We start from the raw sequence: 22,789 nt of genomic DNA, 5'->3' as shown, positions 1-22,789 counted from the left end.
CATAATTGTTATGTAATCTTACTGTGTTACTTTTTATAAAAATGGTAGGAAATCCATTTAGGAAATATTTCTAAATGTTTCTTGTACTGCATTGTTGGTTAAGGGCTTGTAAGTAAGCATGCCAATAGCGTGCAAAGCTGTCATCAAGGCAAAAGGTGGCTAATTTGAAGAATCCCAAATATAACATATTTTGGTTACTACATGATTCCATATGTGTTATTTAATCGTTTTGATGTCTCCACTATTATTCTACAATGTAGAAAATAGTACAAATAAAGACAAACCCTGGAATGAGTAGGTGTGTACAAACATTTGACTGGTACTGTATATTTACCATATCCTTGTTCAGCCACGATTCGGGGAAACATAGGATATTACAGGATTACGACAATATATTTGTAGAATGATGTATCATAATGCATACTTCATCGATAATGTACATTATGTTCATGGTAATGATTGGAACTGAAACGTCAGTCAATTGGCAACACTGAGTTTGTTTTACAACGTGTTAATGTTAATATCTTATGCCACCTACTGGTCTCATACTGGTCTTAAAGTCTTGTGCTACCTGCTGTTAAATTGTAGAGATGTCGGTATAATTCTAAAAAGTAATGGCCTTATACCAACAGTAGAGGGAAGCAGAGTACTGAGAGACAGCGACAATCCGGCAAATGTATGCTACCGTGAAAAAACAGAAGATAGTTTAGTTCAATCAAATGGTGCATATACAGATTCAACAACATATTTGAAAATGAAATATTTTTTGAGACAAATACTATGTACTTAGTTCTAGTTTAACCTGATATTATTATTTTCTTTGCCATGTTCTGCAATCGTGTTGACAGATGGTCCCGATTATGCCTATACGTGTGAGTGCCCGATCACACTAACAGGAGCGCGCACGTGGCTGTCAGCAGTAGGAAATGCAGGCGATTTGTGCTAAATGTCTAACAGCAGCACGACCACACTGATTGTGAAGGACAGTTTGGGAGAAAGGAATACCATTTGGTTGTAAAATGATATACATCTGTAAGATTGAATCTCTCTGCAGTTATGCCAGAGAGTAACCCAAACAGACAGCTAGGTTAACAACACCCTTCTAACATCATTAGCCAGCAAGCTAGGCTAACTAGCTAGCTAGTTTTGGGGGACATTGCGCCTCCTAACCTGCTCAGCCGTTCTCTATTTATTTCCCTTTTGTTGCCTGGACAGTCCAGCTTCTCATTGTCGTGCTTTCATTGAACGGAGGAGCTTAGCGGACCGGAGCTGTGGGGGGCCCGCGGACAAACCCCCTACCCTGGGCGTCCAGGCGGACGGAACACGTAGAAACGCGGGCCGTGGGTAAGTTTACACGAGAGAGTTTATAGCGAGGGAAGCGGATGGGCAAGGCCGTGGACCCTATGGTCAGTCAGGGCCCCGACGTTAAGGAGGGGAGTGGACCATTAGTTAACTAAAACTAAGATGCCTGTTAGACAACAATATAATTTTCCTGTGGTTGAATCGGGAAGTTGTGTCGCTTTGAATGAGGCATCGAGAGGATATGAAAACACAATCGTTCGTTTTTAGGTAGATATAGTAGCTAGGTAGTTAGCGTGTTGGCTGACGCGAGTTAGCAAACCAACCTGCTTAGATCACAGCGAAATATAAATATAATATTGTCCGTAATCTTGGTAGAAGAAATACGTTATTGCATCGGTGGTTGCTAGCGAAGGTAATTTTGTCTGACTGTTGTGCTTGTTAGTGCATGCACTTGATATTGTTTGTGGCCACACCTGAGTTGATCGTAAGGGCCAGGCAGTCTTTTGAATGAATGTATTATACAATGTATTTGAATTGTAGACATGTCATTGTCAACATCTAGCTCTGTAGATTGTCCGTGGATTTTCAGTGTTCGATGACACTGGATAGATATTGCGCAGAAATGGAGAGGTAGGTTTGGGTATAGTAAATAAGGGTATAGTAAATAACACAGGTCAAATCATCATATTGAACAACATTAAGCGAAAACCTCAGATAGACATGCATAATTCTACCTATTACTGTAATTGTTACTGTATTGTGGAGATGGTGCTTGTTGAAAATACCCCAATGGGCAATAATTCGAAAAATCCAAATCCATGTCCACTAACTAAATATCAAATAGAAGACATAGAGTAGGGTGTGTAATGTCCTCTTTCAGATATAGGGAACTGTGTTTGTTAAATTTTAGCTGGTTTTCATTGTCTGTTATTAGAATCTTCCCCACTGTTCAAAACTGCAATTCCACCAATAGAGTAGCCAATAAAGCTTTGGGCATTAGCCTCTCTCTCAAATAATGTCCATGATTTTGAAATATACAGCCAACTTCTTCATTTAACGTTGTGGCAGCAAGGACTTTTTTGTTTTTGTGAAAAACTTGTCTGAAAAGAGTGGGGCAGGGATTGATGGCCTCAGTATTATTTATTATCACCAGTCCAACATAATTTACTCTAATACACTATGGAAATGTGGAGAGGTTGTTTGCATGTGATCATGATTAAGAGTTCTGTTAACTTTGGTTTCTCCATTTGTCAAGGAGAAAATAAGGAGGTGCCATGGCCGAAATCTCCGCCCTAATCCCCTCACCTCCAGCTATAGGTGACACACATGCTGCCCCCTCCTTCCCCATACCCTCTACTGCCCCCTCTCCTCCCAGCAGCACCATCCCAGAGCCCCCTAAGGAGAACCCCATCCCCAAGTCCTCTCTGTACGGTGACAAAGCTTCTCTGACATTAACTGTACCAGGAGAGACGCTTCCTTCTCACCCTCCTTCTCCCAAGTCTCCCAAGAGAGGGGGGAGAGGACCTCCACCGAGTCCCCCCAAACGTGTCTCATCAGCATTAACTCCAGAGACTCCAGTGCCCCCACCTCTAATACCCCCAGAGAGACCTGCCGCCTTACCTGTAATAGCCCTAGGTACTCCTGCCATCCCACCTGTAGATGTAGCATTGTGCCAGGGGGAAGGAGTGAAGGAGACAGACATGGAGTCAGGTGCCAGCCCAATGTTGGCTGTAAAGCAGGAAGTGAGTAACCCAGGGGGCAAGGAGCTGTTGAATGCCCCCTCAGAGGGCCCTACACAGGCCCACAGTGAGCAAGAGGTACAGGGGGTAACACAGCAGACTATCAGCCCCTCTTGTCTTAATCTCACCCCTAATCTCTACCCCAGTGTTCATGTCACTATGAACACTAATCCTGCTACTGATTATGCTCAGCCTCAGTCTATGGTGGAATATCCCCCTCCTCCTGCCCCCACTTACACTCCCTCTCCTCCAGACTCTACCCAAACAGCAGCAGCTGCAGCCCCTGAAGCACAAAATCCTCAGCCACCAAAAGAAAGCCAAAACCCTCACCCAAACCCTCAACCCCCTCCCAAACTGGACACCCCCAGCCTGTCTCCCATAACTGAGACCTCAAGCCAATCTCCCAGAATGGCAGAGCTACCCAACACCCCCTCCGGAGCAGGGCACCCAAGCCCTCCAGTGATCCAGGAACCTGTCTCCTTCTCCCTGCCCTACCCCAGAGCCCCAGCCCCAGACACCCTCAGCTACCTAGAGTCAGCCAGCATGATGTCAGGGACCCTGGAGTCTCTGTCTGGCCTGGGGGAGGATGGAAGCTCTATTGGGTCAGACTCAGAGATCAACGGCCTGGCTGTCAGACGCACTGACAAATATGGCTTCCTCGGCGGGACCCAGTACAGCGAGGGCAGGTGGGCATGGTAAAACAAAAACACACCCTCACTCTATGCACACACCCATGTAAAATACACATCATTTGTGTCTTCAGTCTGACTGTAGATGGGCAATTACACTGGTTTGTTTTTTCTCTTTTTTTTCTTCAATTTAAAGTTTATTAAGTTTTCTTGTTTTTCAATCAACCAACAAAACACATTCCACATTCACAGATGACAGGCTTAAAAAACACATTCCACATTCACAGATGACAGGCTTAAAAAACACATTCCACATTCACAGATGACAGGCTTAAAAAACACATTCCACATTCACAGATGACAGGCTTAAAAAACACATTCCACATTCACAGATGACAGGCTTAAAAAACACATTCCACATTCACAGATGTGACAGGCTTTAAAAACACATTCCACATTCACAGATGACAGGCTTAAAAAACACATTCCACATTCACAGATGTGACAGGCTTTAAAAACACATTCCACATTCACAGATGACAGGCTTAAAAAACACATTCCACATTCACAGATGTGACAGGCTTTAAAAACACATTCCACATTCACAGATGTGACAGGCTTTAAAAAAAGTCAAATAATAATAATACATTTGAAAAAATAAAAAATAAAAATGCATGATAAAGTCAAATAAAAACATTTATTTTTCTTAATCTATTTATTTTCCTTGGTGCATATATATATACATACGTACATACATACACACATACATACATACACACACACACACATACGCACACGTACTCAAAAAACGAAATTAAAAACACACAAAAAAACATATAACACTTGCAGCAGCACTATCAAGGTTCTTATCAGCTATTTCAAGCATTCGCTGAGACGAAGGGCCAATAATTCGTTTTTAGGTTTTACAGTACCTTACGCAACATGTATCTGCGCATTTCCCTAGTCACCCCGTTCACTCTGTCCAGTTTGAAATATAGTTGAATAGTGGAGACCAGAGTCTATCAAACTTGGGCTGTCTCTTGTGGAGGTCATAAGTGAGCTTTTCAAGAGGAAGAAAGTCAACAATCTGGTCAATCCACATTTTAAATGTAGGAGGGGTATTAGAGGCCCACAATAGAAGAATACATTTCTTAGCAAAGTATGTAAAAGTCATAAGCAAATTTTCTCTGTCAGGATCAAGAACAAAGTTCTGCTGGGCATTAAGAAGATAGATACATGGGGTCATATCAAACTGTACCTCTAGTATTTTCTGTGCAGCAGTATGTACAGTATGTCCAGAATCTGGCAATCTCTCTACAGCTCCAAAATACATGCATATAGGTTCCACTTTCAGAGGTACATCTTTACAGTTGGGAGACATATCTGTTTTCTTTCTATGGAGTCTCAAAGGAGTATAATAAAATTTGTACACAACATTTGTAATTAGATTCTTTCATTTTTACACTGGTAAAGGAGCAGTATACCCTGTCGCAAACCTCCGCCCATAACTCATCACTGATAGTCAGACCAAGGTCCTTTTCCCAGATTATTTTCAAAGGAGTAAAGGAGGAGCTTCCTTGCTCAGAAAGGAGTCTATAGATGTAAGATATTTTGCCTTTAATGGATTGTGCTGTGACAAGAAGGGTTTCAACTTCATTCAACTGAGTTCTAAACCTCCTCTTGGCGGTAAATGAGGAAATTACATGTCTAATTTGAAGATATTTTTTTTTTTAAATGGGATCTTGGCACATCGAATTCACTGCAGAGCTCTTGAAAGGATTTCAGTGTAGTGGTTTTCTGATGAAATAGGTCTGAAAAGGTTCTGAATCCTAGAGTATGCCAAAGATTAAAGTTGGCATCCCTCAGGGCTTTTGGCAAGTCTGGGTTGCCTACTATAGGCGAGTGAACATATTTGGGAGGAAATGCCCAGGTATTTCTTAGTCCCTCCACGCTAGTAGGGTGCTGTAAATCAAAGGTTTTGGCTATGTTGCCCACTTCACTAAAGTTATTAATGAATATAATTGAGCTTAAGGGCAATGAACCACAGGATTGGGCTTCTATCTGAATCCACGTGGACTCTTGTCTGTTTGTGATCCATGTTAGCATGTTGCGGATTTGGGCAGACCAGTAGTACAATTGAAGGGAGGGAAGGGCAAGACCACCCTTAGATTCAGGTTTCGATAGAGTGGAAAACTTGATCCTAGGTTTTTTATTGCCCCATAAATTTGGTGATGCTTTGGTTAGTTGTTTTGAAGAAGGAAACTGGGAGATAGCATGGGAGCATCTGAAATAAATAGTTCAGTCTAGAGAGGACATTCATACGGATTACATTAATTCTTCCTACTAGGCTAATTGGGAGGGAGATCCAGGTTTGGAGATCGTTCTTGATTCGATCCAGGAGTGGAAGATACATTTTCCTTAAGGCTATTCAGATCTGGTGTTATGAAGATCCCGAGGTATTGAAACCCCTGTGTTTTCCATTGGAAAGGACAAAGTGTCTTCATAGAGCTGGTGAGTGTAATATTGAGAGGGCAGACAGTGGATTTGTTCAAATTGATCTTATAACCTGAACTTGCCATACTGAGCAATTGTGTCTAAAATGAGAGGGAGGGATTTCTCAGGGTTGGATATGTAGAGCAAGACATCATCCGCGTAAAGCGAAATCTTGTGCTGCAGGCCGCCTGCAGAAACACCCATAATACTTGGATTGCTCCTTATCAGCTCTGCCAGAGGCTCCGCCCCCAACAAGTAGAGCAGCGGGGACAGCGAGCACCCTTGTCTTGTGCCCCGTTCCAGAGGGAATCTGTCAGAGTTCAGTCCATTAGTAGTCACCATGGCATTTGGATGAGAGTATAGTGATTTGATCCATTTAATAAAATTTGGGCCCATATTGAACTTTTCTAAGACTGAGAACAGAAAGCTCCACTCCATCCTGTCAAACGCCTTCTCAGCATCCAGTGAAGCCAGCAGGACAGGGGTCTTCTGTGCGTTTACTTGATCAATAATATCAAAAAGACGGCGAATGTTATCAGAAGAGAATCTGTCTCTAATAAATCCAGTTTGGTCCGCTTTTATTATTTTGGGAAGAAGAGTGTTTAGTCTTTTGGCGAGCAATTTGGTAATTATTTGATAGTCAATCCAACAAGCTTATGGGCCGAAAGGACGAGCAGGATAGGGGGTCCTTGTCCTTTTTTAGCAACACTGTAATGCGAGCTGTGTGCATTGAGTCTGGGAGAACTCCGTTTTTGCAAAAATCCTCCAGCATTGGCATGAAGATAGGGCTGAGCTGGGGCCAAAAAGCTTTGTAGAACTCTCTGGGGAATCCATCTGGGCCTGGGGACTTATTAGGTGGCATGGAGGTAATTGCCTCCAGGATCTCCTCAGGAGTGAAGGGGGAGTTGAGATCTTCTTGGTCGGTCTCTGATAGTTTAGGTAGCGAGATTCCCTCTAGGAAAGAGTGGAGTTCTGCCTCCGTGTGTTTTCTCTCAGAGGTATATAGTTTGCACTAAAAATCATGAAAAGTTAAATTGATCTTTTTTGGGTCATATGTGACCTCGTCCTCTGCTGTTCGGATAGCCATGATTGTACGCTCTGACTGCTCCTTTTTTAATTGGTAAGCAAGCAATCTACTGGGCCTATTGCTATACTCATGGTATTTCTGTTTAGTAAAGAAAACTTTTTTTTATCTCCCGAGTGTAGTCCAAATTCAGTTTGGCTTTGGCTGCTTTAAGGTGACTCCAGGAGGTGCTGTCTAGGGATTGTTTGTATTTTTTCACAGCATTCCAGCTCCCTCTCAAGATCTAGCCTGTGTGCTTCCATTGCTTTTTTCTTAGAGGAAGCATATGCAATTAGATGACCTCTTAGTGTGGCTTTAGTAGCGTCCCACATTGTGGCCGGAGAAACAGGAGAATCTTTATTGTCTTGTGTGTCGTTGTCTATCCATGTAGTTACCAATGTATGGAACACGTCATTTGATAGCATGGAGGTGTTGAATTTCCAGCTCTTTGACCTCGGGATGTTTTTGCAGAGGTCAAAGCGGAGGTGGACAAAGGCGTGATCTGAAAGTGCTATGGGTCCGATTGTACAAGTGGCTGAATTTATGAAACTCTTTGGGATAAAAATGTAATCTATACGGGAGTAGGTGTTATGGACATTAGAGTAGTATGTATAGTCCATAGATGAGCTATTAGTCTCTCTCCAGATATCTATCAGTCCCATCTCTTTAGTAAGAGTTCAACATCTTTGCAGATCTAGGATTTGTGGTGGGGACTTGAGATGATTTGTCTAGGGTTGGGTTAAGGGTACAATTAAAATCTCTGGCCACCACGCCAAAGGAGACACAATGCTCATTGAACAGGGTTATAATTTTTGACATGAAGGCAGGAGTATCTGTGTTAGGGGCGTATATGTTTAATATAGTAATTGGTTGACCATATAGTGACCCAGTTATCAAAATAAATCTCCCCTCCGGATCAGATATGTTTTTGTCAATTATGAATGGGACATTTTTATGGATAAGTATGGCTGTGCCTCTACTGTTTGATTTGAAAGATGAGAAACACACCTGTCCCACCCAAGCACTGCAGAGTTTGGCATGTTCAGCATCACAGAGGTGTGTCTCTTGTAATAGAGCGATGTCTGCTTTTTCCTTTTTTAGAGCACATAGTATATTTTTCCGTTTTATTGCATGCCCTAGACCATGGCAGTTCCATGTCAATAGATTTAAGGTACTAGTCATCGAGCAGTAATTGAACTTTAGTGCAAGTCATCGCTGGGTAAAAGTGGATAGTAATTACAGCTGCGTTCACATAAAAGGAAAATAAATGGTGTACATAAAATAATAATCTCTGAACACCCCAGCCGAGTTCCCAAACAACTCGACACATCCCGTTGGATCTATTACCCCCCCCGCTCAGTCTCAATTCTGTGTTCCGAATAAAACAAAAACCGGGAACAGTTAGCAACGCACAACGTCTCCCTCTCCCCACCAAAGAAATGCCTCATCCTCTCCACCCCGCATTGAGTAAATGACACAGTTGCCCTAGTCCAGACCACAGTAAAAGAGGGGAGAAAAATAAAATCAATAGCCCAGCCTACATATACCTCCCCCAAGGGACATAGGGAACCCCAAGTAATAATAGCAACAAAAAAAACAGGGAAATAAAAGTAGGCTGAAACATTAGTAGGCCTAGGTTAGGCTATACAGCCCATCCCTCTCAGTTAAAGGAAAATAAATATAGATTGGACGGCTATAATGACATTTAGGGGGTGGGTCTCTGGATATTGGCTATATGTCGTCTTACCTCCTTTAGTAATGGCATTAATCGCATTTAGTCATTGGTCTGTTTCTCATTGGCCAGGATTGTCTTTCAAAAAACGTTTTGCCTCTTCGGGAGTTTTGAAGTGTCGCAAGGCTCCTTGGTGAAGAATCCTGAGCTCGTTTGGGTATTTGAATCCCCTGAAGATGCCTCGGTCAATGGAGTATTTCTTCACTTCGTCCAATTCTCGGCGTATTCCAGCTGACAGGTCCTGGTGTAAAGTGAGTTTGGCGTTTCCCACTGTGATGGTGTTGTTTTTCGCCGCCTGTAGGACTCGTTCCTTGTCGGTGAATCTCAGGAAACGTATGGTGATTGGGCGCGGTGGTTGTCTGGCTGCTGGTGGGGGCCTCAGTGCTCGGTGAGCTCTCTCGAGTTCTATGGGCCTGTCGGTGGACATGTGGAGCCACTCGGGAAGTTTGTCTTGCAGGTAGCGGATCAGTGGCATGTTTCCCTCTTCTTTTTCGCCCAGATTGAATAGAACACAATTATTCCTTCGCCCCCTGTTTTCCAGGTCCTCTGTTTTCTCTTCCAGATGCTCGATTTTCTTTTTAGCATATGCTATTGTTTCCATGGCATCTGTCAATAAGTTTTCCATGGATAGGATTCGCCCCTCTGCCTCGTCCAGGCGCCCCGCGTTTATGGTTATCTTGTTGATGTCAGGCAAAGCGTTTTCCAGGATTGTCACCTTGCCCCCTATCGCACTGAGCTGAGAGTTAATGGCATCTAGTTTAGTTCTGTATGTTGGGATCTCAACTCAGAAAGGATGTCTTCGACAGAGTGCGAGGTTGGCATTCGGAGCGGGTTCTCTTGCTCCTGGCTAATGGCGCTAGTTTTTTCTGAAGCTAGCTTCTTCTTGGAGGCTTTCTCCGTCGCTAATACTCGAGTCCGGGTAAAAATGTCACCTGTAGTGTCGCCTTTTGTAGCCGCCATGACTTTTTCTTACTAAAGCTAAATGAGTTTGAACTTGGAGTGGAGGTAAGATTAGGAATTGGAAACTACTACTTAGTTCATGCGGCCATCTCGTTCAAGGGTCACGTGATCCCCTACCGTTTTTTTCTCAAAGAAAATTGTATTTGTCACATGCGCCGACTACAACAGGTGAAGTAGACCTTACCGTAAAATGCTTACTTACTAGTCCTTAATTAACCAACAGTGCAGAGTAAATAAAAAGTAAAACATTTGCTAAATAAACTAAAGGAAAAATAGTAACACAATAAAATAACTATAATGAGGTTATATACAAAGGGTACCGAGTCAATGTGCAGGGGTATGAGGTTATTGAGGTAATATGCACATGAAGGTAGGGGTAAAGTGACTGCATAGATCTAAACAGAGAGTAGCAGAAGCATAATGTGAAGGGATATGTGTATGTGTAGCGTCAATATGCATGTGTGTGTGTGTTGGAATGTCAGTGTAGTATGTGTGAGTGTGTGGTTAGAGTCCTGTGAGTGTACATAGTCTGTGCAAGAGAGTCAGTGCAAAAACGTATCATTAACAAAGGGGGTCAATGCAAATACTCTAGGTAACTATTTGATTAACTGTTAAGCAGTCTTATGGCTTGGGGGTAGAAGCTGTTATGGAGCTTTTGGTCCCAGAATTGGTGCCGCTTGCCGTGCGGTAGCAGAGAGAACTCTATGACTTGGGTGGCTGGAGTCTTTGACAATCAACCATCTTTCCTGGCTTGGTCATCTTCTCAGAGTCACCCAGCTTGCCCTAAGTGATCTCTCCCTCCCCACCCTTTCTGTCCAGTCTTCCCTATATCCACTCTAAACTTATCAGTCTGTCCTTCATCTCTCCTTTGTGTGACTCAGATAGATAGTGCTGAGAGCGCTTTTGTGACACAATATGTACTGACTGTGCCTCGCCCAGACACTCATTTCCCTCTCCCTCTCCTCCTGGAGAACGTATCTTGCCCCTCCCCTCGGACAGTCTTTCTAAGTGCACTTCCTCCTCTGTTTTATTGATTTAGTTTGGTATTGATTAAGCCTGTTCCCCTTCAGGGTCGTTATCAAAGGGTGTCTGTGTGTGAGAGAGTAGTGCAGGACAGAAATATTGTAAATGAGCATATAATATGAAGTATAATATAAATCTGTAGATGAGTATTCCTTTTAAAGAATCTCAGGTCGCACAGCTTCCATTTAAAACAACTCTTGCTCCTGTTTGGAATCTACTGAATGAACATGACCCTGTGGCTGCATCCAATCTTAGGATATCCATATTTAGATAACAGGGTTTTTTTCTGGATAAAATAATGTGCTTAAGTGGTGGGCATGGCAGGGGTTGTGACAAGGGGCACAGTCAGCCCGTCAGTGGGGCTAAATTTTAGAGGCCCCCAATTTTTTATATTTTTAAGACACTTTCCTGCAATTCTCCAAATTTCTCCATGGCACTGAGATACATTTTTGCTGTTTTAAATCTACTTTCCTGCAATTCTTCATATTCTGCCATGAAACTGAGAGAAAATGTTGCTCATTTCCTCCGTTTCTACATATTCTGCCTTGGAGCTGAGAACATTTTTGCAGTTTTTTAAGAGGAATTACCTGCAATTCTATGCATTTTGCCATTTCTAATGCTGTGTTCTTTTGCTCAAACATAATAACAAAGTTAATACTGTTCAATTGTTTTTGTAATTTTTGTAGCTTTTATTTTGTTGATGTTAGTTCTCAGAGATTCTATTATACATTTTTTAAATATATGTTGGTCCATTATCTTTTCTACGTACTTTGTAGCGGTATTGTTAGAGAGGGGTAAAGATTAGAAGTCGGCCGATTATGATTTTTCAATGCCGATACCGATTATTGTAGGACCAAAAAAATGCCTATGCCGATTAATCGGCCTAATTTCTTTACATTTATTTATTTGTAATAATGACAATTACAACAAAACTGAACTTAACTTAATATAATACATCAATAAAATCAATTTAGCCTCTTAAATAATGAAACGTTCAATTTGGTTGGAGAAGAAAGTAAAAGTGAAATATGTGCCATGTAAGAAAGCTAACGTTTTAAGTTCCTTGCTCAGAACATGAGAACATATGGAAAGCTGGTGGTTCCTCTTAACAAGAGTCTTAAATTTTCCCAGGTAAGACATTTTAGGTTGTAGTTATTATAGGAATTATAGGACTATTTCTCTCTCTACCATTTGTATTTCATATACCTTTGACTATTGGATGTTCTTATAGGCACTTTAGTATTGCCAGTGTAACAGTATAGCTTCCATCCCTCTCCTCGCCCCTACCTGGGCTCGAACCAGGAACATCGACAAAAGTTACCCACGAAGCATCGTTACCCATCGCTCCACAAAAGCCTCGGCCCTTGCAGAGCAAGGGGAACAACTACTTCAAGGTCTCAGAGCGAGTGACGTCACCGATTGAAACGTTATTAGCGCGCCCACCGCTAACTAGCTAGCCATTTCACATCGGTTACACCAGCGTAGTCTCGGGAGTTGATAGGCTTGAAGTCATAAACCGCTCAATGCTTGAAATACAGCGAAGAGCTGCTGGCAAACGAACGACAGTGCTGTTTGAATGAATGCTTACGAGCCTGCTGCTGCCTACCACCGCTCAGTCAGACTGTTCTATCAAATCATATACTTAATTATAACATAATAACACACAAATATGAGCCTTAAGTTATTGGTCAAATCCGTAAACTATCATTTCGAAAACAAAACGTTTATTCTTTTTGAAATACGGAACCGTTCCGTTAGATAAGATACAGGTGGCATCCGAAAGTCTAAATACTTCCTGTTACATTGTACAACCTTCAATGTTATGTCATAATTACGTAAGATTCTGGCAAATTAGCGAGCCAGGCAGCTCAAACTGTTGCATATACCCTGGCTCTGTGTGCCATGAACGTAAGAGAAGTGACACAATTTCCCAAGTTTAATATTGCCTGCTAACCTGGATTTCTTTTAACTAAATATGCAGGTTTAGTAAAATATACTTCTGTGTATTGATTTTAAGAAAGGCATTGATGTTTATGGTTAGGTACATTCGTGCAGCGATTGTGCTTTTTTCGCAAATGCACTTTTGTTAAATCATCCGCCGTTTGGTGAAGTTGGCTGTCTTTGTTAGGAATAAATAGTCTTCACACAGTTCGCAACGAGCCAGGAGGCCAAAACTGCTCCATATACCCTGACTCTGTTGCACAGAATGCAAGAGAAGTGACACAATTTCCCTAGTTAAAATAAGTTAATGTTAGCAGGCAATATGAACTAAATATGCAGGTTTAAAAATACTTGTGTATTGATTTTAAGAAAGGAGTTGATGTTTATGGTTAGGTACACATTGGTGCAACGACAGTGCTTTTTTCACGAATGCTCTTGTTAAATCACCCGTTTGGCAAAGTAGGCTGTGATTCAATGATAAATGAACAGGCACCGCATTGATTATATGCAACGCAGGACAAGCTAGATAAACTAGTAATATCATCAACCATGTGTAGTTAACTAGTGATTATGTTAAGATTGATTGTTTTTTATAAGATATGTTTAATGCTAGCTAGCACCTTACCGTGGCTCCTTGCTGCACTCGCATAACAGGTAGTCAGCCTGCCACGCAGTCTCCTCGTGGAGTGCAATGTAATTGGCCATGATCGGTGTCCAAAAATGCTGATTACCGATTGTTATGAAAACTTGAAATTGGCCCTAATTAATCGGCCATTCCGATTAATCGATCGGCCTCTAGTAAAGATAAAGATTTTATTTCGTATTAACAGGTATTAACCCTGCTGAAAGGAAAAGAGTAGGATAGATAGAGTACCTCTACCAGACCCACGCACATCAGCAGAAGACTGCCTAGTGTAGCCTGTTTGCCAGATAGCCAGTGGAGAGAAAAGACAAGACACCATATAAAACACATGTCACAGCACAGGGGTAACCCAACCAATAATAATGGCAGAGCAATTTAAAGTAACTTCATAGAAACAATTGACAAGAAAGAACCCAGTCATCAACATTAGATGATTTGCAATATTCTGCATTACCTCAGAGGGGGGCGGTATGAATGGGTGTGTGGAGTGTGTGTTCATAGACAATACAAAGAAGGCCTTAAAATGTCCAAAAATGTAAATAGTCCCACACAAAATCAATACAGTTCAAACTACAATAAACAATAATTAAAATGTCACACCAAATATGACTGGCAGGGGACTAATAGTCCAACAGCACTGAACATCTCAAGGAGCATCTAGGATAAAAAGAGAGTCTGCTGCAGTAAAAAGCACAGGAGCGATAGAGGGAATATGAGAGGGGGGTGCGGGGGGACTTGCAGTTACACTGTCTGTCTGTCTGATACACCTGATGGTTTGTTTTTCAAAGCTTTCGTAAACAATGTTGTTACTACTCCATGCGAACAATGACAGGAGCGGTCCCAAAAGATTAAAACCACGACCTAGAGCGGTAACACCAGTGATCGACTTAAACACTTTACAACTAAGCATGCTGAAAATGAACAATACTTCTGCCGAGTTGCACACACCATCAAACTCACGCGCCAACCGAGAGCTCTTCACAGAGCCGGAAGAGCTATCGTTATTTCCTCCTTCCTGACTGCTGATGCGCTCTTAAAGTGTCTGGGCATGGTGAAGGCTCCGTGCAGGATTTTGCCAAAGCCTGTAGAAACAGAGAGGGTGCAGGTTCAGATTTCTGCTACACTAAACCAGGGAACGCCTCCTCCAAGAAGAGTTCCTGTAGGTGTTGTTTTTTCCTCTTCTGCCGTAGGGTAGCAGGGCTTTAGGTCAACAACATGCACCGTCCTGACATCTTCCCAAGTGTCCTCCAAACAGACCAAGTAGTTCACCGGCCCCAACTGCTGCACCACGCGGTATGGATCTTTCCATCTTGAAGCTAGCTTGGCAGTGAACTGTTTGGAAGCCTTTGACAGATGATAATGGATCCAGACATGAGACTCCAGACATGAGACTGGGGTGGGAAACGCTCGTCTATGTTTGTCATAGTTTCTGACCTGTCGTTGTTTGGCTTTGATTCTGCTGGCCTCCACTCTGGCTAGCAAGGTGTGGTGCTGTTGGACTGCATCAAATGCTGGGCAGTCAGGTGAAACGTTGAAACTTTGCAAGTCTCTGTCCATCTGACCTTTTAGTGGTCTTCCCAGGTGGAGTTCGCCGGGAGTGACCCCAGAAATCTACTGGACTGCGGATTTCAGTGCAAAGCGAAACTCAGAAAATACTGATCCCACCTTGGGTGCTGATCCCCCTCGAATGAAGTAATCATCTCCTTCAAGGTGCGGTTTACCCTCGGTCAGGTTGGTCTGAGAATGGTAGGTGGTGGTCAGCTTGCCAGCTACACCCCAGTAGGTACTGTGCTCTTTGTAGATTCCTGATGTGAGCTGCAGACCTCGGTCAGAGAGAATTTGGTCTGGAATCACGAATCTGGTAAAGACCCCTCTTCGCGGAATTAGAGCAATAGCGGATGCAGTGGCTTTGCGGAGGGGAAACGACTCCAACCAGTGTGTGTGGTAGTCCACTACCACCAATAAAAATTCATTCCCGGTTCCCCCGGCTGGGAGGAAAAGGTCCCATGAGGAAAATTCCCAGCACTTCATTGGGATGGTTCACCATGTCTGATGCAGTTTCCAGGCTTGTCTGCCAATGTCTGGTTTGTATTTCTGGCAGACTTCCCACTGCTGTACAAACCTCTTAGTATCAACCCGTAAACCTGGCCAGTAAGCCACCTCCTGTAATCTTCGTTAGGTCTTGTAAACTCAGATGGCCACTCATGGGGTTGGCATGATAAGCTTGGATCATTTGGTCAGTCAATATAGAGGGGATGAAGACGTGGTAATGGGTGCTATGTGTTCCATCTCCTCTTGGAGTTTTTCGATACACTTTGTTCAGCATAATTCAGGATATCTAATTGAAGCGACTCTTGGAGTCTTCTTCAGACAGACTCTTGTGGATCACCATGAGGGCGGCATCATTCTGCTGTGCTCTCCACACACTCTGATCATCCAGATGAAAGGAATCATCCAGACACTTAGCACCAGTGGAAGTGCTGCCCAATGGAGGACAAACATTGGCAGTCTCAGTAATCTGAGCTGGTTTAAGTCGTTTACGTTGAGAGTGGAAGCGTTTTTCCACCCTGAAAATATATTATATATAAAAATAATAATTAGGTGCCCTGCCCACGGATTTCAATGGCAGAAAAATCCCTGGAAAGCAATAAATACACTGTCTTACATGCCCAGTGTGGTTGACATGCATGTGTATTTATGTTGTTAACTCTTTCTCCGTGTGTTACAGTGATAAGGACATCAGAGTTGATGTAGCACGGCAGAGAGAGCTGAAATGGCTGGACATGTTCAACAATTGGGACAAATGGGTCTCAAGACGCTTCCAAAAGGTACTTAGCTACATCTGGCTATGTATGGTATGAGATTGTTTATCTATTACATACATTGTATGTGAGTATAACATAAGTGTATGTGTGTGTTCCAGGTGAAGTTGCGCTGTAGGAAGGGGATCCCCTCTTCTCTCAGGGCTAAAGCCTGGCAGCTGCTCTCCAACAGCAAGGAGCTCCTGGACTCCAACCCCGGCAAGTTTGAGGTACTGCCACTAACCCACACCCGTTCTGTCTTCATACTCACACTTCCACTATGCAAAACATGTCTATTGTGAAGCAGACACTCAAAAAAGACTAACTCTGCCTATGTACTCTTCACCAATTCAAATCCGAGGCCATCATTCCTACAGCCTCTATTTAGGGTCATTGTAGTCCAACTGTATTTAGGGTCATTGTAGTCCAACTGTATTTAGGGTCATTGTAGTCCAACTGTATTTAGGGTCATTGTAGTCCAACTGTATTTAGGGTCATTGTAGTCCAACTGTATTTAGGGTCATTGTAGTCCAACTGTATTTAGGGTCATTGTAGTCCAACTGTATTTAGGGTCATTGTAGTCAAAGAACGTATTTGAGTACAGAAGTTCTTCAGTGACCTCTAGGTAGACAGACTAACTGGAACAGAAGTTAATGCGATGGGGAGGAGTTGTGGCTCGTTCGACCAGTTAGATCTCCAGGGGTGTTTATTAGGGGGCGCAGAGACCTCCCCAGCTCTAAGCCTCTTATCCTGGGCAGTAATCCAGCCTGACTGGGTCTACCTTCACAGACCTGGGGGTCTGGACAGATCATATCAGATAAACCCGTTTTCCTTCCCTTTCTCTGCTTTCACTCTGACACAGACATGCTTTGTTAAAGGCCTAGTTATACTCAGTCCTGTTCCATATTATGCTGCTCCAACTAGATATGTTGCTTTAAAGTTGCTCAATTAGATATGATCTGAACATTTCTGTCTCTCTTAATCTCTGTAGGAGTTGGAGAGGGAGCAGGGAGACCCTAAATGGTTGGACATTATAGAGAAGGACCTGCATAGACAGTTCCCCTTCCATGAGATGTTTGCTGCTCGCGGTGGACACGGGTAAATTACCATGCTTTACTGATGTATAATAGAATTTGTTCAGTCCATGTAGAGCACACTGACATGTACAATAGAGTGCATGTGTGCTAACTGTCTGTTCTCTTCTGGTGTGGCCTCCAGGCAGCAGGATCTGTACCGGGTACTGAAAGCCTACACAGTGTACAGACCTGAAGAGGGATACTGCCAGGCCCAGGCCCCGGTGGCTGCTGTCCTGCTCATGCACATGCCTGCGGAGGTGAGGGGCTGCTGGGGGACACAGAGAGAGGGAGGGGGACTGTGGAGGAGACTGGGAATGGGAACAATGTTCTAGAAGTAGTGGGATGGGGCTAGGTCTTCATAATGTGGTATAATGTGTATATTCCCAACTTGCAGCATGCCTTCTGGTGTCTGGTGCAGATCTGTGAGACGTACCTGCCTGGATATTATAGCGCTGGATTGGTGAGTGAACGAACACACACACTGTATCTTCTTCTTCGGTGTACACTGAGCCGACTCCTCATTCTTTTAGGAAGCAATCCAGTTGGACGGAGAGATCTTCTTCTCTCTGCTACGTCGTGTCTGTCCCATGGCCTACCGTCACCTGAAGAAGTTTAAGATAGACCCCATTCTCTACATGACCGAGTGGTTCATGTGTGTCTTCTCACGCACCCTGCCGTGGTCCTGTGTGCTACGTGTGTGGGACATGTTCTTCTGTGAGGGTAAGACACACACACACAGTGCTAATAGCTAATAGTTAGCCACATGATGCTGTGGCTAACTATTAGCTAACTGTGCTGTTTTCTAGGCGTGAAGATAGTGTTCCGTGTGGGCCTGGTGCTGCTCAAGCAGATGCTTGGCTCGGTAGATAAACTGCGGGAGGTCCAGGGCATGTACGAAACCATGGAGCGCCTACGGAACATCCCACCTGAGTCTGTCAGAGAGGACCTATTGGTGCAGGAGGTGAGACTGTAAACAGTGTATACACACACAGAAACACATACACGTGTTCTAAACATACTCCTACTCTGACTCATTGACACAAGTCAACTGACGTTTCACTGTCTGTGTGTCTAGATCTGGTTTGATGATTTCCTCTGTATGTCTCTGTCTGTGTGTAGGTGGTGTCCCTGGCGGTGACCGAGGCTCTGATCGAGAGGGAGTGCAGTATTCAGGTAAGGAAGTGGAGGGAGTCCAGGGGCGAACTGACCCACCAGCCTGTCCGAAGGCTCCATGGGACACGGGACATCCACGAGCACAAGCGTCGGGCCTCTGCCATCAGCTCCGGGGGTAGCTTCTCCTTCCTGGGGTCCATCCCCCCTCCAGGGCCTCTCAGGGCCTCCTCCAGCCTGCTCTCCCTCCCCGGCTTCCGCAAGTCCAAAACTCCCTTCCTCTCTCAGAAGAAGGGCTCCTTCTCTGGGGCCTCTGGGATGGAGGCCATGCAGCGACAGAACCCCTCAGCGGCAGCTTCAAGCCCACCCAGAGGCCCCGCCCACAAACCACCCATGTCTAGTGGCTCTGTAGCTAGGGCGCCTGCCTCTCAGAGTCCTTTGGTTGGGTCTGGTCCAGGCCCCTCTTCTGGCCCAGCCCAGACCTCAGCACAGAGCCAGCCTGGTGCATCAGCCCCAGTACACCATACACCACCCAACACCCTCTCCCCCAAAGTCACTTCTGAGCAGATCACACCCACCATCCCATCACCCACCGCTAACAACACGCCTCTGCCCCCGTTCCCAGATGGAGGGAGAGGAGGAGGAGGAGGAGGAGGAGGAGCAGCAGCTACAGGAGGGGAGGATGACAGGAAGAAGAAGAGGAGCAAGGAAGACAAGAAGAAAGAGAAGGAGGAGGAGAAGAGGAAAGAGAAGGAGAAGAAGAAGGACAAAGCAGACAAGGAGAGCCAGAAGAAGGAGAAGGAGCGGGCAGAGAAAGAGAAGAAAAAGGAGAAAGGGGGGAAGAAGAAGGACAGAGGGAGAGGAGAGACAGAGGAGAAGAATGGAGCCACAGCACCAAGAGATTCGGCCTAGTTTATCCTGTTTTCCTTCAGAAAGAAAACAGGGAAGGAAAAAAAGAGGACGTGGAAACAAAAGACCCCAAGAAGTGGAATGAGAGCGAGAAAAGGAGAAGGCCTCCTGTATAGTGCATCTTGAGGACTACATATAGTCTGGAGACATCTGGATCATGGTTTTATTAGCACCCCAGGGGTCATGCCCCCCCATACAACCCCCCCATGCTTTCTTCATCAATGAGTTTGAATAATTAAGATGGGACACGTTTCCTTTTGCAACTGGAGAATTGTCTGTGTGGTTCACAATGAATCTCCCAAGATCACACAACTGTTTTCTCATTTAGTTTATTATTTTATTTAGTTTTTATCAGACTAAAGCTGGTGGACAGACAAGCCTTTGGACATAGAGTAGGTGGGAGTTATAGATTGGGTGTAAATGGAACATCCTAGATCCATGTAGGACCCTTGAGTCGTTCCCCATAATGCCCTGTCATGTCCAGTTTGTGGTCAGATGTCCAACCGGAATGCCTGCAGATAAAAGTAAACCATTTTAAAAATATCTCAAACCCAGGCACTGAAGACCGTGATTGCTGGTAGTACTATGGTATTTGGATGTCTGGGAGGACCTATTTATTGTAGTGTTAAGTGTTGTGTGAGTGTGTGCCTTAGTAGCGTAGTGAGCTGAGTTATACCGTTCAATATTGCCACCCAGTTTCTCTGCTCTTTCTCTCATGTCTTTGTCTTCCTCTTTATTGAGTTGCTTGTTTTCTCTCCCCTTTCTCTCATCTATTGATCTTTAGTCCTCTGACCAGTGACAGAGGAATATAATCCCAACAGGTAAATGGAGAGATGTACACTGCGATAGGGAGAAATGAACATGACATTCTGAGCCTTGACAGACAGACATGCATGGATTAGGATGGCACCTCCCTAACAACACGGAGTGATTTAATTTTAGAATGCAATTATTTTTGTTTGTCTTTTCAAGTCTCTCTTGAGTATGTTTATAGTGGGAGATGATGATAGATACTGGTAGTTTAGCGAGGGAGGGTCCTTCTCCACTCAATGACAACTCTGAATCTGCCCATCAGACCAAATTTGTTATTTTTTTTGCTTGTGGTAAATGAAATAATATATATTTTATTTAGCCAAATGTTAATAAGGGTGAGGCTTTTAGTAAATTAACCCATTGGAATGTGATCTATTTAGAGTGATTTGAGAAACTTAAGTTGACCACTCCTGTTTGGTAGGTAGGTAGGTTGTTGAATCTCATCTGGATAGTTCATAGAGAATGATAGAGGCCTCTAGTGGCCAAAAGGCTGTTTTAGCATGAGCAGGGCCATGAGGGCTTCCACCATTTGAATGTAGTCAACTGGGTGGGACGTCCAACTTCATTGACTGATCCCTACTGGTGACCCTGTTGGAGTCGTGCAACCAGGTCATCAGGGGGGATCAGCCAATCGGGAAGAAGAAAATTGACTACTTTGAAATGGAGATTGCCTCAATGAAGCTGTCACAGATGCTATAATGGCACGGATACAATGATGAGGCCTCTTTCCATCTCTATGGGATAGTTTCACCTCTTACACCTGCGCCTTTAGGACCCATATAGGAAGCCACTTTGTGCTGGGTGGGTCAGGTGTGCCAATGTAGCATTAACCTCTGAACTCTGACCTTCAAGCTCTGATGTATTTATGTACAAAGTTGGTTAATTTAATCAGATATTATATATGTATTCTTTATTTTGGATCTGACTGCTATTTTTCTATGCGAGTAAAGGACACCTGGTTAACTGGAAGGATGGCTGGCGATGTGAAGCCCAGTTTAAGGAGGATAATGTTAAGTATTGTTTTTTTTTACATACTGGTATGGCTGTTTTGATTTCATTATTGCACATTTGTCTTCATGTTCTAAGATAAATCCTATTTATGTCATTTCATATTTCAAGTTTACTGTGGTTGCTATGGGTAATGTTAGGTCCACAATTCTCCATTTACCTTATTACAGTATTAAACCTGAGAGTGATTGAAGAACAGAGGAATGAGCAATCAACCGATGAACTAAGATTCACATGAGTATTTCAGATATTACATAATTTGAGTGAGCCGAAGGTCATAAAGTACTGTATGAGAAACTGGGAGGCGTTTAGTCAACTCTGACAAGGGTTATAAATTGAAGATCTGAAGTTGTCTGTCTTTGTCACGCTAGTATGTTGTAACCAACCACCATGATGTTTTAATAACTCCCTAACCCACTCACACACAGTGTTATGTAACGTATCTATACTGTACGTTACTGTAACACCATTCCTTGGTGGAAACTGTTGATTCTCAACACTGTTTTTGTAGGAGAGGAGGGTCTTTAGTGTAATCGTAGCCAAAATGTCCTTTGTGTTCACTTTCTTTTTTTTTTCCCAACTCGTGTTATTTTTTTAAGCTTCTGCTTTCCCCCTTCTTCCTCCACATTTTGCTTCGTCTTCTCAGAATCACTTGGATCAGAGTAGAGTCGGCGAAGATGACTTGAACATGTTTATGCAAACCTTACTGTTCACAAAGCATGTTGTCAAATAGCAACACTGACGGCCAGCAATGCCACTGCTGAGATCAGTAGTGTTCATGGCAATAATTAGAAGTTGGAGAACCCTGAGAATGCTACAGAACCAATCAGAATAGAGCAATATTTCTCCAAGCAGGCCCTGGCCTCATCCAATTGGGTAGGCTCCTTAAGGTCCTCAATTCTGTGTTGAGTAATCAAGAGGTCATGACAGTCATTGCTTAAATAATTTATCTGGATCTGGAATCAGTCCTCATGCCTGAAATAGCCAGGATGAGTCAACAGAGACACTTAGGTCCTGAGTGCATTTCTGCTTTGGTCCTGAAATCCTTGAGCTTGATTGCTTTTAATCGAGAGTGTCCCACTGATTAGATTTTTTAAAAGTTTGTTGCTTTTATGTTTTTCTATTTTGTCATGGTTTCTCCCCAACTGTGTCTTTTGTTTTAAGTTTACATGGAACTGTTATTGGTGGAAAATAAAATCCTAGATAATGAAATGCATTCCTTACCTGCAGAAAATCTACACATGACGTATTTAATTAATAATGACAGTTGTGATGAATAATAAACCATAATATATTAAAGAACCCTGCTCTGCCTTGCATTCTTGTTTCATATTGATTTAGCCCGCATTCTCCCAATGAGCTGTGCATGAACATTTTATTCCATTTTGGAAAAACTTCATATTTCAGACAATCTATCGTCCAGCAGGGGGCAGTAAAGGTGTATTTTTGCTGTCTTTACAAATGGGCCTAGTCTGCTGATAAGATTTTGGTGGTGTCTCAGAATTTGTATTTCTTCCCCCAATGCACACAGCACAGCAAATACACCC

At 43.4% G+C, this 22,789-nt stretch overlaps 1 protein-coding gene across 2 annotated transcripts; it reads left to right on the top strand.

Moving 5' to 3' along the window:
• Window positions 1-886: 886 nt before the first annotated feature.
• On the top strand, window positions 887-22,544 carry LOC109878663 (TBC1 domain family member 10B). Of its 2 annotated transcripts, none has more exons than XM_031827938.1 (10): window positions 887-1,344; window positions 2,558-3,727; window positions 16,254-16,353; window positions 16,449-16,556; window positions 17,318-17,424; window positions 17,545-17,659; window positions 17,797-17,862; window positions 17,933-18,122; window positions 18,209-18,363; window positions 18,522-21,756. In XM_031827938.1, exons 2-10 carry the CDS (start codon window positions 2,577-2,579, stop codon window positions 19,422-19,424), a joined length of 2,895 nt encoding a protein of 964 aa, XP_031683798.1. In that variant the 5' UTR covers window positions 887-1,344; window positions 2,558-2,576; the 3' UTR covers window positions 19,425-21,756. The 2 variants fall into 2 exon arrangements, with proteins under 2 accessions (XP_031683798.1, XP_031683797.1); XM_031827937.1 differs by having other exon boundaries at window positions 913-1,344; window positions 2,558-3,736; window positions 18,522-22,544.
• The last annotated feature ends 245 nt before the right edge of the window (window positions 22,545-22,789 follow it).

This window comes from Oncorhynchus kisutch, linkage group LG6 (genome assembly GCF_002021735.2).
Source record: "Oncorhynchus kisutch isolate 150728-3 linkage group LG6, Okis_V2, whole genome shotgun sequence".
Taxonomy (NCBI): Eukaryota; Metazoa; Chordata; class Actinopteri; order Salmoniformes; family Salmonidae; genus Oncorhynchus; species Oncorhynchus kisutch.
Note: the sequence above shows the minus strand (reverse complement) of the source record. Positions and strands in the feature narration are given on the sequence as shown.

What these genes read in the sequence shown, in the direction of transcription:
- LOC109878663 (XM_031827937.1), top strand. Translation starts at nt 2,577, where the DNA reads ATGGCCGAAATCTCCGCCCTAATCCCCTCACCTCCAGCTATAGGTGAC. An exon ending in AGCGAGGGCAGGTGGGCATG is followed by an intron (nt 3,737 to 16,253) that starts GTAAAACAAAAA and finishes CGTGTGTTACAG; the next exon opens with TGATAAGGACATCAGAGTTG. An exon ending in TCATGCACATGCCTGCGGAG is followed by an intron (nt 17,660 to 17,796) that starts GTGAGGGGCTGC and finishes CCCAACTTGCAG; the next exon opens with CATGCCTTCTGGTGTCTGGT.